The sequence below is a fragment of the Arachis hypogaea genome, chromosome 19 (genome assembly GCF_003086295.3).
Source record: "Arachis hypogaea cultivar Tifrunner chromosome 19, arahy.Tifrunner.gnm2.J5K5, whole genome shotgun sequence".
Taxonomy (NCBI): Eukaryota; Viridiplantae; Streptophyta; class Magnoliopsida; order Fabales; family Fabaceae; genus Arachis; species Arachis hypogaea.
Genome location: NC_092054.1, coordinates 17,284,069 through 17,296,074, shown reverse-complemented (window position 1 = coordinate 17,296,074; position 12,006 = coordinate 17,284,069). Strand labels below are relative to the sequence as shown.

The window sequence follows — 12,006 nt, the reverse complement described above, 5'->3', positions numbered from 1 at the left end:
CGTGCATCAGAAAAAAGTTAATAATAGAAAAACTCGGAATCAGTGGTAAAAATAATTTCTTCCATGGTAATTGTGCCCCAAGATTAATATTATCTATCTATTCATGATTTATTTCTTTAAGAATAAATTTTAGCCATTAATTATTTTATCACACGGTAAAAGTTACCACAAATTAAACCGAATTTCTGATTAGTATTCTGCAAACGACTTCTAAAGATTCCGAATCCTCTTACTTGTCACCAAAGTAACTTGCCCCTCCCTCTCAGCCTCTGGACCGAGATTATCTCAGCCTTTCACCCCTCTCTGGTGTGTTTTTAACCCCGAGTAACTAACTGCGATTAATTGTGGATAAGCTCGACACGCAAGCGCTGACCAAGCTTCCTCGCTTTCAAGCCCCTTCTTCATTAATACCTATCCCTTGAACATGAAAATTTTCAACCCCTTTTATCACAATTAATTCAACGAAGACTCTAAATTTTTATTTAAAGAAACCTTGCCTACAAATTTTACAAACACTTATGCATTTTTACCACCTTTTTGACCGAATTCTTGAGAGAGAAAGAGAGAAAAATATTGTACCTTCCCTCTATGTTTGAGCCTTGATTCCAATAGTTCTTCCATTGATCTTCATGTATTCATCAAGAATCAAAGCCATATAAACACAATTCCTTGTCCGTTTTCACTAATTCTTGCGTTTTTACCAAAATTTTAGCAAGGTAAGCTATTGCTCCTTTTCCATTCTTTTCAATTTTTCTAGAAGTGACCATAATGAATTTTTGCTCTCTTTCAATATATAAAATTCCTCTTGAAGCCCATATAGAGCACACCTAAGGAGCTAGAGAAATTCAAGCTCAAAGTGGTTAATTCTAACACTTTTGCGACGCTTTTGGCCAAACAAAACCTGCACCATACTCACATGTGTTCCAGCCTTTGTGAGATCATTTTCTAGTGTTTGAGAGGTCTGGTGACTGAATTAAATGAGAGGTAAGGGTTAGGAATAGTTAGAATATGTTTGTGCTTGATTCGGAGTTCATATAAACTACTTTGTGGTGATTTTGTGCTTGATTTTTAATTTTAGAAATTCAGTGATGTTTTTTTACTTTTAAACTATTATTTGAGTGATATATAAAGCTTATTTACCTCTGAAAAATGTATGGGACAGCCAAAAATTGATGGAACACTTGGGGGTTTAAGTTTTAAGCTTTAAACATCACTAAAAGTGGATAAATATATAAAACTATGTTTCTGAAAATTTCAGCACCTAAAAACCTGAAAAGCAACATGCTCAGGTGTTAAAAGAAGTTAGGAAAAGTATTTTTAATCCTATGAAACAAGTAGGTAAGAATAAAACAGATGTTATGATTATTTTCGGGTAAAAAGAGGGTTAAAAATATAATTTAATTGAAAGATCAGTAAAATTCTGAGCTAGTGTCATAAGGGATAAAACATTAATTATATAATTTATTTGGATCAAAATTATAATTAAAATAAAGTTTCGGGCCTAAATAAAAACTGTAGTAAAAGTTAGAAGTAAAACGGTAAAAAGTGATAACTAAAACAAGTAAATAAGATAATAAAAAGTAAAATGGTATTTTAGGTCTCTAGGGGTAAAATTGGTATTTAATAAAAATATTAGAGATAATTGGGTCATAAAAAAATATTAGGATTAATTCGGTAAGTTTTAACACTAAATAAGATTAGACAGAAAAACTAGAGCACTTAGGGTTAAAATGGTAATTTAGGCATAAAATAAATATAAAAATGGTTTAATTAACTTAATGAAGGATAAAAAGATATGTTAGGAAGGATATGAGGATAAAATGGTAAAGTAGTAATATTAGTGATAAAAACGCCACTAAAAGCCTAAAAAAAGGGTAAAAAGAGAAGTTATGTACACAAGGCCAAAATTAGAAATATATAAAAGTATCAAGGGCAAAATAGTAAATGTGAGAAATGCTGAGAGATTTAAAGAGAAGAGACGGGGCACAAGTTTTTATAAAAGAAAAGGGCAGATAAATCCCTTAGAGATAATGTTTATTTGAAAAGGCCGCGGAAAAAAAAATTGTAAATCCCAAGGTGCTAAGAGATTATCTGGAGAGGAGTGTCTACTTCGACAGAACCAGAACCATGCTAAGAGATTATATGGGTTGAAGGATTTTCTGCTCCAACAAAACCAGAACCATAAGATGTGAGGATACCCACTTTATGTTGAAACATGTTCCTCCAACTGTTAGCATACTATGGTGTCAAGCTCTGTGATTATTGTTAGTTGCCAGAATGCACATGGCTTTGCCTTCAGCTACCAAGATATGCATGAGCAGCAGCAGTAATCGTAGCAGTAATAGTAGTAGTCTTTGCCATTGCTCTGTATAAACTTTTAGAAGGCTGGGTGCTTTTATAAATACCCATATAAATAAGTTAAAATGGGTCCCAGACTAAGGTGTCTCTTGTGAGTCGGGGCCTATTAATATAAATAATGGAGTCTGTAAATATTTACACGAATAAGCAATGACGTAACCCAGTGTTAACTATGATCTACTAAATGAGCCTTTGGGCATATGTGTATGACATTACTATGTTTTTATGTGTTTTCTATACTTCATGTAGATATTATCTATTTAACTATTACCTAGTCCAATATATCTATCGAACACGCGATCTGGACTAGCTTTATAGGCTCATATATATATATATATATATATATATATATATATATATATATATATATATATATTTAATATAAGGTCTAGAGTTTCTAAGGAAAGTCATGAAGTAGCGCCTGATGGCTAGCATTGGTCATGATGTGCTATAAGATGAATCGTTACAGAGGTTGAGAAAGAGAAGGACCTCACAGCAATAAAGAATCGAAGGACGAGGGAAGAGAGGAAGAAGGAGGAGGGTGCAGCGGCGCTGTCCACCGTTCATTTCTTCTTCAGCTGATTGTCGCGCTCGTTCCTACCGTGGTCTTCCTCCGTTGTGCTCATTGCCTTGTCTTCATCGTTCTCTTCTCAAGCTCTGTTCTCCAACTTTTCGTCGTTGTGCTCTGAGTCTCTGATAACGATTTTTGTTGTTACTTGTTGCTGATTCTTCTTCTTCAACCTCAATTAGTTGTTGTTCTTCTTGTTGCTGATTCTTCTTCTTCAACCTTCGTTAATTATTCTTGGCATTACTAATTCTACCTCTTTACCCTTTATTAGTACTTTGTTATTTTTGTTGTTGTTAATTCTTCTTGTTGTTCTTCTTCTTGTTAATTGTATAAATGATCAGTTATTATTGTCTGAAATTATTTGGATTTGAGGTTGTCTGAAATTTGAAGGTACAAAAATAGTAAATTTATGAAAAAACTAAAAGAAAGTGTACTTTTGTATAAGAATTTCTTTTGTCTAAAAATTAGAGAAAGATCGATTTTAAAAATAAGTTTAACTTTAGGAACGAATTTAATTAAAAAAAATTAGAAACAAATTTAATTTTCAGGTTAAACCATAAAAATAAATTTATGGTAGTTATATTATAAAATAGTTTTTTTAATTAAAGACCAATAAAATATTAAATCAATATGACTGAAACAATTTGACGACTGATCCTATCTTTTAAAACATTGATCAATACCAAAGGTAAAGGAATCTTTAATTTAAAAAAAAAATACTATGGTGGTCGGGTTGTTGCGGATCCTATTTTGGAAGCTTCAAAGAAATTTCATCAAACTAATCATATAAATTTAGTGATAACTTTATTTATAATTTGTGAATTTTAAATTCTCACAAACAAAACTATGTGCAACAAAATGTCTAACTACTACCACCATTATTTGCCACCCCTTCTAACGTCACCACCTTTATCCTCGTCATCTTAATTTTGACTTTCAGTCTTTCACTGAGTTAAGTCCCATTTTGGTCTTCGAGATTGACGAGTTGTACTGATTTAGTCCTCCAGATTCCAATTGCACTAAATTAGTCCCCCAAATTCGAAAAAATGCACCACGTTAGTCTTTAGCCTATTTTCCGTCACCGGAGGACTGACGCCGTTAGTGACGTGGCCAAATATTGCCACGCTGGACACTAAGAAACGGCGTCGTTTCTAATTTGGTGCTAAAAAACCCCTTTGAGCGACGTCGTTTGTATGCGATGGAGAAAAAAACGTTTGTATATCCCTTTTTTTTCTCCACTCTTCGTCTTCAACTCCTCCATGAGTGACGCAGTGGAAAAACGTCTCTCTTCCATTAGTGACTCAAAATAGGAACGAGTAACTGCAATAGAATTCCCGGAGACTGCTGGATCACGAGTGCACACTGTACAGTTGTCTGAGGAGGTACTTTGCCGCTACAAGGAGCTTCTATTCTGTCACCGAGGTTAGTGAAGATTTTAAAATTTTATTTTTTCAAATTTTAGGAAATGCGTTGATGGTTGTTGATCATAGTTTATTGCTTTGTATATTGTTTTTCCATAAGGTTTGTAGTGAAATTTGGGCTAGAATTTTATTTCGATGTTGTCTGCCACTATTTTTTTGGGGTTTGTCTTCATGCTCTGTTCCGATGGTGGATAAATGTGTTTTATTTTGATATATCTCTCTATCATGTATGAATGTAGTTGATGAAAACTATCTTAAAGGGATCATTGTATGGAACTCTTGCTGAAAAGAAATTTTTTTGAATCATGCAGATGGATGTGCACTTAGATATTATGTTCCACTATGACTATATATTCTCATGATAAGAAGGCATGCGTTGGTGACATTGATGTAGATACTTTAGATTTTTTTGGGTGAGAAATTATTATAAAGAACTAGGATATGATAGGATAGGAGAATATTGGTGGCATGTTCCCAGGAGGAGTTTAGATAGTGGGTTAAGAGCTCTGAATTGTGATGATGAGTTGAGAGAGATGTGTTTCATGGGTGAAAAGAGTGATGAGCTGGTTGATGTTTACTTTGAGCATGCAGTTTCAACACCAGAAATTCTTGAGGGAAATGAGATTGTGGTGTATGTTGAGGGTGACCATGATGATTTGAGAGAGGTTATTGATGAACCTGAAAGTGAACCCCTATAAGAAAAGATCCCAAACCAAACTAATATACCCACTGCCCCTGCTGATGAGACTCCATTCACCAACAACAATGAACCAATGCATAATACCTCACTACCTAAGAGCAGAGAACCAACAGATCCTGGTGCTAATAACCCAACACTCCAAAAAAATAATCCCACTACCACATCCAACTCTAATCCTAGCCAAGCTACTACTGCAAAGCCTGTTAGAAATACTCCTACAGTTACCCATAAAACTAAACCCAAAAAAGAGAGCAGCTGATGTTGCTCAAGCTCGTGCTGATGCAGCTGCAGCTGCCGCTACTACTAAGAAAAAGGCCAATGCTGAAGGAAATGTTGTTCAAGCACCTACTCAAACTCCTCCAGATGCACCTGCTCAGGCTCCTCCAGAAGCACCTTCTCAAGCTGCTCCAGAAGCCCCTACTCAGTCACCTGCACCAGTTGATGCCCAGGTGGTTGAAATCGACCTCTTTCAGCCAAACTATTCCGATGCACAACAATCCCAACAAAGTCAAGAGGTAGTCGCATTTAGTTTCACAACTCATATTTAAAATTGTTGTGCACATTCAACTAAATTTATGTCCTACTGAAACAGGATCAACCTGCGAGGCCATCCAAGTTGCAGACCAGAAGGAGGTCCTCCACACCACTATCAGGATCAGTCACTATGGATCCACTACAAGGAGCAAGCTCAGTCACATCTTTCAGACTGACTAACTTCCTGAAATTTGTCCCAACACCTGGCTTCAAGCCACCAAGGAAGAAGAAATGAAGATGTACCTAATCTGTGCAGCCTATTTTGGATGAAACTGTGAATGTTTTTGTGAATCATACTTTTTGTTTTGTGGGCTGAATTTAAGGCAGTAGACTTTTAATATATTTGAATACAGTATGACAATGATGGCACTCTGTGTCCTTTAGCTAGGGTGTATTTTGGAATTAGAACTACTCTTTACTTGTCTGGGAGAGTTGTCATTAATATGGCAGGATTATTGTTACTTTTGTTAAAACTTATTGATATGCTTGTTATGATTATGACAATTTGTTCCAGCTTCAATTATGCTACTTCAGATTTCTTTTTTGCAATTTTTTTCAACAATGTCATTGAATGACAGAAAACAATTAGGAAATTTGAGAAGGAGAATTTTTCTCTCTTCTACTACACATTAACCCTGAACACAGTAACACAAACTCATCTTCAAGCTTTAACTACCAACATAAAACCAACAACAACTACTATAAACAAAGCCAAAACTAAAATGTACATTTTTTGGGTTCTAACTTCAGCCTCTATCTTCCCAATTCTCCAAGCCAAATCCACCCTAACTTGGTCACCATCCACAGTAGAAATTACCCTTCCTCTGAGGTCTTCTTCTCCAATGTCAGCCCAGACAAAAAACCACACCACCTCTTATCATTAATATTGTAGTTAGGGCACCCAAAAAATGGCTTGTTAGGGTTAGCCTCTATTGTGGACCACCGAAGAACAGGGCGGCACCCACACCCACACCACTGTAGAACACCCGATGCTCTACTTCGACTGGAACTCCCTGTGTTTGACCGCATGGAACGACTCCCACTTGCAATCATGATGGTAAACTCGGAAGGGAGTAGGAGATGAAGAACCAGAGAGAAACGGGAAGAAGAAGATGATGATGAAGTCACAGCATGAATTTAGGTTTTGAAAGTGGGATAAGGACTAAATTGGAGCAAATCATATTTTAAGCCACGTCATCTAACTGTTAGTGTGTCCAACGTGGCAATATTTGGCCACGTCACTAACGGCGTCAGTCCTCCGGTGACGGAAAATAGGCTAAGGACTAACTTGGTGCATTTTTTCAAATCTGGGGAACTAATTTTGTGCAATTGGGATTTGGAAGACTAAATCAGTGCAACTCACCAATATCAGGAACCAAAATGGGGCTTAACTCGTCTTTCACTATTTCTATTGTGCTATCAAATTCCATGATTAGTGTCATTATTTGTATATATTATATATTAGCCCGTGAGAGTTACGTATTTGCACAACAATCACATTATATTATTTTTTAAGGATAAAGGACAACATTAAACAAAAATGTAGATCTTTTAAATTTTAAATTGAGGAGTGTTATGGGGACAGCACTTTTGTTAAATTCTGACCAGCACTTAACTATCAAAAGAAAATTGAATGATTCTACATCATTAGATACAATCTCACACCATTAAAACATCATTGATGACTAATTGATGACTAAAAACCCTAAAATTTGTTGGCCCCTTAGACTTTCTCTTTTAAATTTTTATTTTAGAGAGTAAAGTGTGATTTCTCACTTTTTGAAATGATTTTTCTCTCAGTTTTAAAGGATGGTGGAAGCAGAAGCGGAGGACGTAAGCCTCTCAAGTTGTTGAATCATTTCCAACAAACTATGTTGCGAGGATCCACCTTCTTCAACCGCTCTCAGAGCCTTCTCTTTCATCTCCTTCGCCTTCTTCTTCATCTTCTCCGCCTCGTCTCCACCGTCCATCACCTTCCTCACCGCTTTCTCTATCATCTTCGCACTCACTACTCTCTTCTTCTCATCGAACGACGATAAGCTCCACTCAGCTCTACCCACCTCCACCCCGACGCCATGCACCTGGCTCATCAGTTTCTCGTTGGAGAATTGGTCCGTAATTGTCGGCATCGTTATGGTCACCACCCCCGCACTCACCACTTCTATCACAGAGCTCGCCCCACAGTGTGTCAAAAAACCTCCCACAGCAACATGCTTCAAGATAAACGCCTGTGGCGCCCACCCTCTTATCACCATCCCTCTCTCTTCCTTCTTCATCCTCTCTTCAAACCTATCCGGTAACCACTTCTCCTCTGTTTCATCTTCATCACCTTTCTTTCTTTTGTTCCTACGCACCACCCAAACAAACTGGTGTCCCGAAGCCTCGAGGCCTGCCGCTATCTCGAAAAGCTTCTTGTCTGGCAGATGAAGCAAGCTGCCAAAGCAAGCATAGACCACGGAACCCTCCTTTTTCATAGAAAGCCATCTCAAGCACTCGTTTTCACCTTCGCTAGCATCGCTACTTCGCTGCCCAAGTGGTAGTGTTTTCTGCACCATGAGGAAAGTAGGACCAAGCTGCCACACTTTCCGACCGGTGATGATCTCGTAGCGTTGGGTGTAATCGCCGTCGAGCTCCTTGAAGCTGTTCACGATGACTCCGAGGCTGTCACTTTCGGAGTCAACCATGGACTCCATGTGTTGAAGGTATCCCGGTGAGGGCTTCACAGAGAAGGTGATGGGTTGAAGGAGGCCAGGGATGGCATAAGGAGCAGTGTCATTGCAATCAACGAGGATTTCGGGGTGAGATCTAATGGCTTCCATAACGGCAACGTGGAAGATGAAGGAAGTGTTGAAGATCACCCTGGGGATTCCCAGGCGGTTCGCGACGTCTCTACTCCACGTGTACATGGTGTCCGGGATGAACACATCCGGTGGCGATTGCTTCATGAAGGACTCCACTTCCGATCGGATGAGGTGCGCCGCCGAGTAGATCTTGCTAGCGGTGGTGTTGTCAGCGGCTGAGAGGTTTTCGACGCCGAGAGGGAAGCCTACTTGGTCGGAGGGGAAGTGGAGGGTGTGGATGGTAACAGTGATGGTCTTGTCCGCCTCCGCCAAGAGGTGGGCATTGGAAGGGGTGGTGAGGATGGTCACGTGATGGCCACGTGAGGAAAGGAGTTGTGCCACATGAACCATGGGGATTTGATGACCCGGAGCCAAAAAGGGAAGCATGAATATCTTCATTGAATGGGATGTTTCCATTTGTTGTGTAATTTTGTGTAATTAGTTGCTTAATGATGCTTTGCAACCATCATCATTTACTAGCAAATGACCCGCGCGTAGGCGCGGTTAAGTAATAATACTCATCGAATATATTTTATAATGTAATTTGGTTTTCCACTAACAGTATTTCTGTCAACACTACAAAAAAAGGTCTATGGCTACGCTTTTTTTGTCACGCTTTAAAAGCGTGGCCAAAAGTGGTCAATGGCCACGCTTTTACGAGGGTGGCGATTGATTAGAGATTTGGCCATGTTTTTTCTTGCTACGCTTAAAAAGCGTGGCGAAAAGGGTCTATGGCCACGCTTTTGTAAGGGTGGCAATTGAGCTAAGATATGGCCACGTTTTTTTCTGCGACGCTTCAAAAGCGTGGCCATAGATAGAAACAAGGACATTTTGAAAGCGTGACAACAAGGTTTCGTTATAGTGACGTTTTAAAAGCGTGTCCGTTTCTTACAACTATTTTAGCACGCTTCAAAAGCGTGGCCAAAAGGTCCTCGTACAAAATAAAACGCTCAGTTTTATTTACTTCCTCATTCAAAACGCTGCTTATCTCCTTCATCATTCAAAACCCACTTTCTCTTCAAAGAACCCAGAAGGCCAGAACCCTAAAATCTTCGAAGAACCCCAGTCCTCACCCCAGCACTCCGCGAAGAATCCCAGCCCTCCGAAGAACATCGCCGGGGCTCGCGATGCCTCCGTCGTCACTCTCTCTTCTGGCACTCCCACTATCGCTGCTCCTTCGGCGGTGATTCTCTCTGGTGGTGACTCCCTCATCACACACCATCCGTCGCAAGCCATCCATCGCAAGTCTCTCTGGTGGTGACTTCCTCCGAGTTCACTCGGTCGACTCGGAGCAGCCTCTGGACCCTGAATCCATCTTCTCCGAGAACGATGAAGATTCAAGCCCTAAATTCATGGAGCAAAGAGGGGTTCTCCACTTGTTCCAGAGCTCCTCTCATTCCTCGATCCCAAGCCCTAGCTCTCGCTCTTCTCTTGTCTTCATTCTCACCGTTCCCAATCACCTCTCCTTCGATGACCTCATTTGCTGGTGAGAATATAAAGAATTTATTTTTGTGATTCAGCTCTCCTACTATATCCTTATTTTGGCCTTTGATGGAAACAATAATAGATAATTATACATATTATCATAGTCTCATGTTCATGTGGAAGTTGAAATTGTCAATGGTAGCAGAGTTTTGACAAAATGATGGGAAACATAGGACTCTAATGTTACAGTTTTTCTGTTTTCAAATGTCAAATATACATGGGTTTCATTCCTTCACGATAGTGTAAAATTTAAATAATTTGCCCCAAGAAACAATTTATTAGGAGCAGGAACCTGCTTTGCTTTCCTCCCTTTTAGAGAATGCAGAAGCTTTCATTACTGATTAATTTTTGGAAGTATTTTCACATGGAGTAAAGAATTTTTGTGGAAGATTAATGATTGGTGGATAAATGATTTCCTGTTATGAATTAATGATCGCATTATAACTATATACATGCTGCTTGAATAAAATGTAGGATCAAAATCGAGTTACCACATCACAGGGTAGTCCTCCAGTGGGAAATGAAATATCTTCGGGTTCTGAACTGCATTTTGTTATAGATACTCAACTCAAAGACCAGTTTTCAACTACAAGTGATGGTGCTCTCAAGGTTCTCCCTAGATTCTCATCTATTTGTGGCTTTGGCATGTTAAGATTTGATTTTTTTTGTGATTCACTTCTAGAGATATAGAGGTTTTATTTTTCCTCTTTGTATCTCTGTTGTTCTGCAAACAAGAAGTTCCACTTGTCTTTCTTTACTTCTTATTTTGACTTTTTCCTTTCTATATGAGCCCTTTTTTTTAATTTATGTTTATATATATTTTTATATTTTTCTTTCTGCTTATGATCATTTTTCTTAGCTCTTGGTTTGTTAGATACATAGATCTGGTGCAATAGATAGAAATAGAAGCCAATTGGGGTTGTTGTAAGGATTTTCAGACCTGTGAGATTAGCCACTTCCAACACCCCCTAACTCCCTCTTCCATTCTTGTTCATTTTTTCTGTTTCCTTTTTTCCTCTTTCTTTCTTTCACCTTCCATTATTATTCTACCCTACTCTCTCTTTAATGTTTCTCTCTCTTTCTTTCTTTCTCTTGTTGCCTTGTTGTAGGGTGTGTCTTCTTTCTTTCTCTATTTTTCTTCCCCCCTTTGAATTTTTATCCTTTTCATGTTTGGGGTTTTTTATTTGAGGTTAAAGTTTGGAATTTTAGATCCTCAAATTGAAGTTGATGGGAAAGTTTTGAAATTTAGAAGCTTCTCTCAAATGGGGTTTACTCAAAATGGGTGGTTTGGGGGGGGTGTTAACGTTTGTGGGGTAAAGTTTAGACTTTTGATTCATGCAGTTGAAATTTGAAGCCAAGTTTTGGAATTTAGAAGCTTCTCTAAAATGGGTCTTTCTCAAAATTGGCTTTATTATTATTGTTGGACTTTTTGGTTGGTGATTGAATTAAGCTGATTTAGATTTTTGTAAATGAACAGATACATTCCCTACAGATACAAGAATAATGGAACACATGACAAAGAAATAGAGGTCCTTGTGATTAGTGCTCAGAAGGGCAAAGGAATGCAGTTCCCAAAGGTACTTTTCTCCACAACTTGTCCTATTGTTAAAGCACATGTCCCAAAGGAAGCATTTGGAGAAGAGGAGGAAGAGCACTCCATGAAACATAAACCCTTGGTTATCTTCAATTGATCATAAATTTTGATCCAGAGCTCCGCCGAATGACGAGCCGTTTACGGCCACGCATCGGGCTCATCGAGCTCTTCAATTCTATCCAAACAAAACTGTAAGTAAGTTGCGTTTTCCTAGCTCTATTTCTGCTGGTATATCAATTTCGGGTTTAAGGTTCGAGGAACTCAATTCCTTGTTGATTTTCATGTTTTAGGGGTTCACTAGACTTGATTCCTTGTGGGCATTGCTCAAGGATCAGTAGGTAAAGGTAAGGAAGTTCTAAACCCTTGTGGTTGTCCAATTTCATGTGCCCTAGTGTTAAAATTATTCAATTGTATGAACTAGTTGAGTTTATGTTGAATTAGAGTTGAAATTGTCAAATTGGAGCTTGATTGAAGTCTTGGAAAGGCTTGGAAGTGGAGTTGTGGTG

General features: G+C 38.4%; 1 protein-coding gene across 1 annotated transcript; it reads right to left on the bottom strand.

Moving 5' to 3' along the window:
* Window positions 1-7,383: 7,383 nt before the first annotated feature.
* Window positions 7,384-8,838, bottom strand: LOC112778024 (probable UDP-glucosyl transferase 73B6). The gene has a single exon (XM_025822395.1). The coding sequence runs from the start codon at window positions 8,836-8,838 to the stop codon at window positions 7,384-7,386; it is 1,455 nt and encodes a 484-aa protein (XP_025678180.1).
* Between the last annotated feature and the right edge of the window lie 3,168 nt (window positions 8,839-12,006).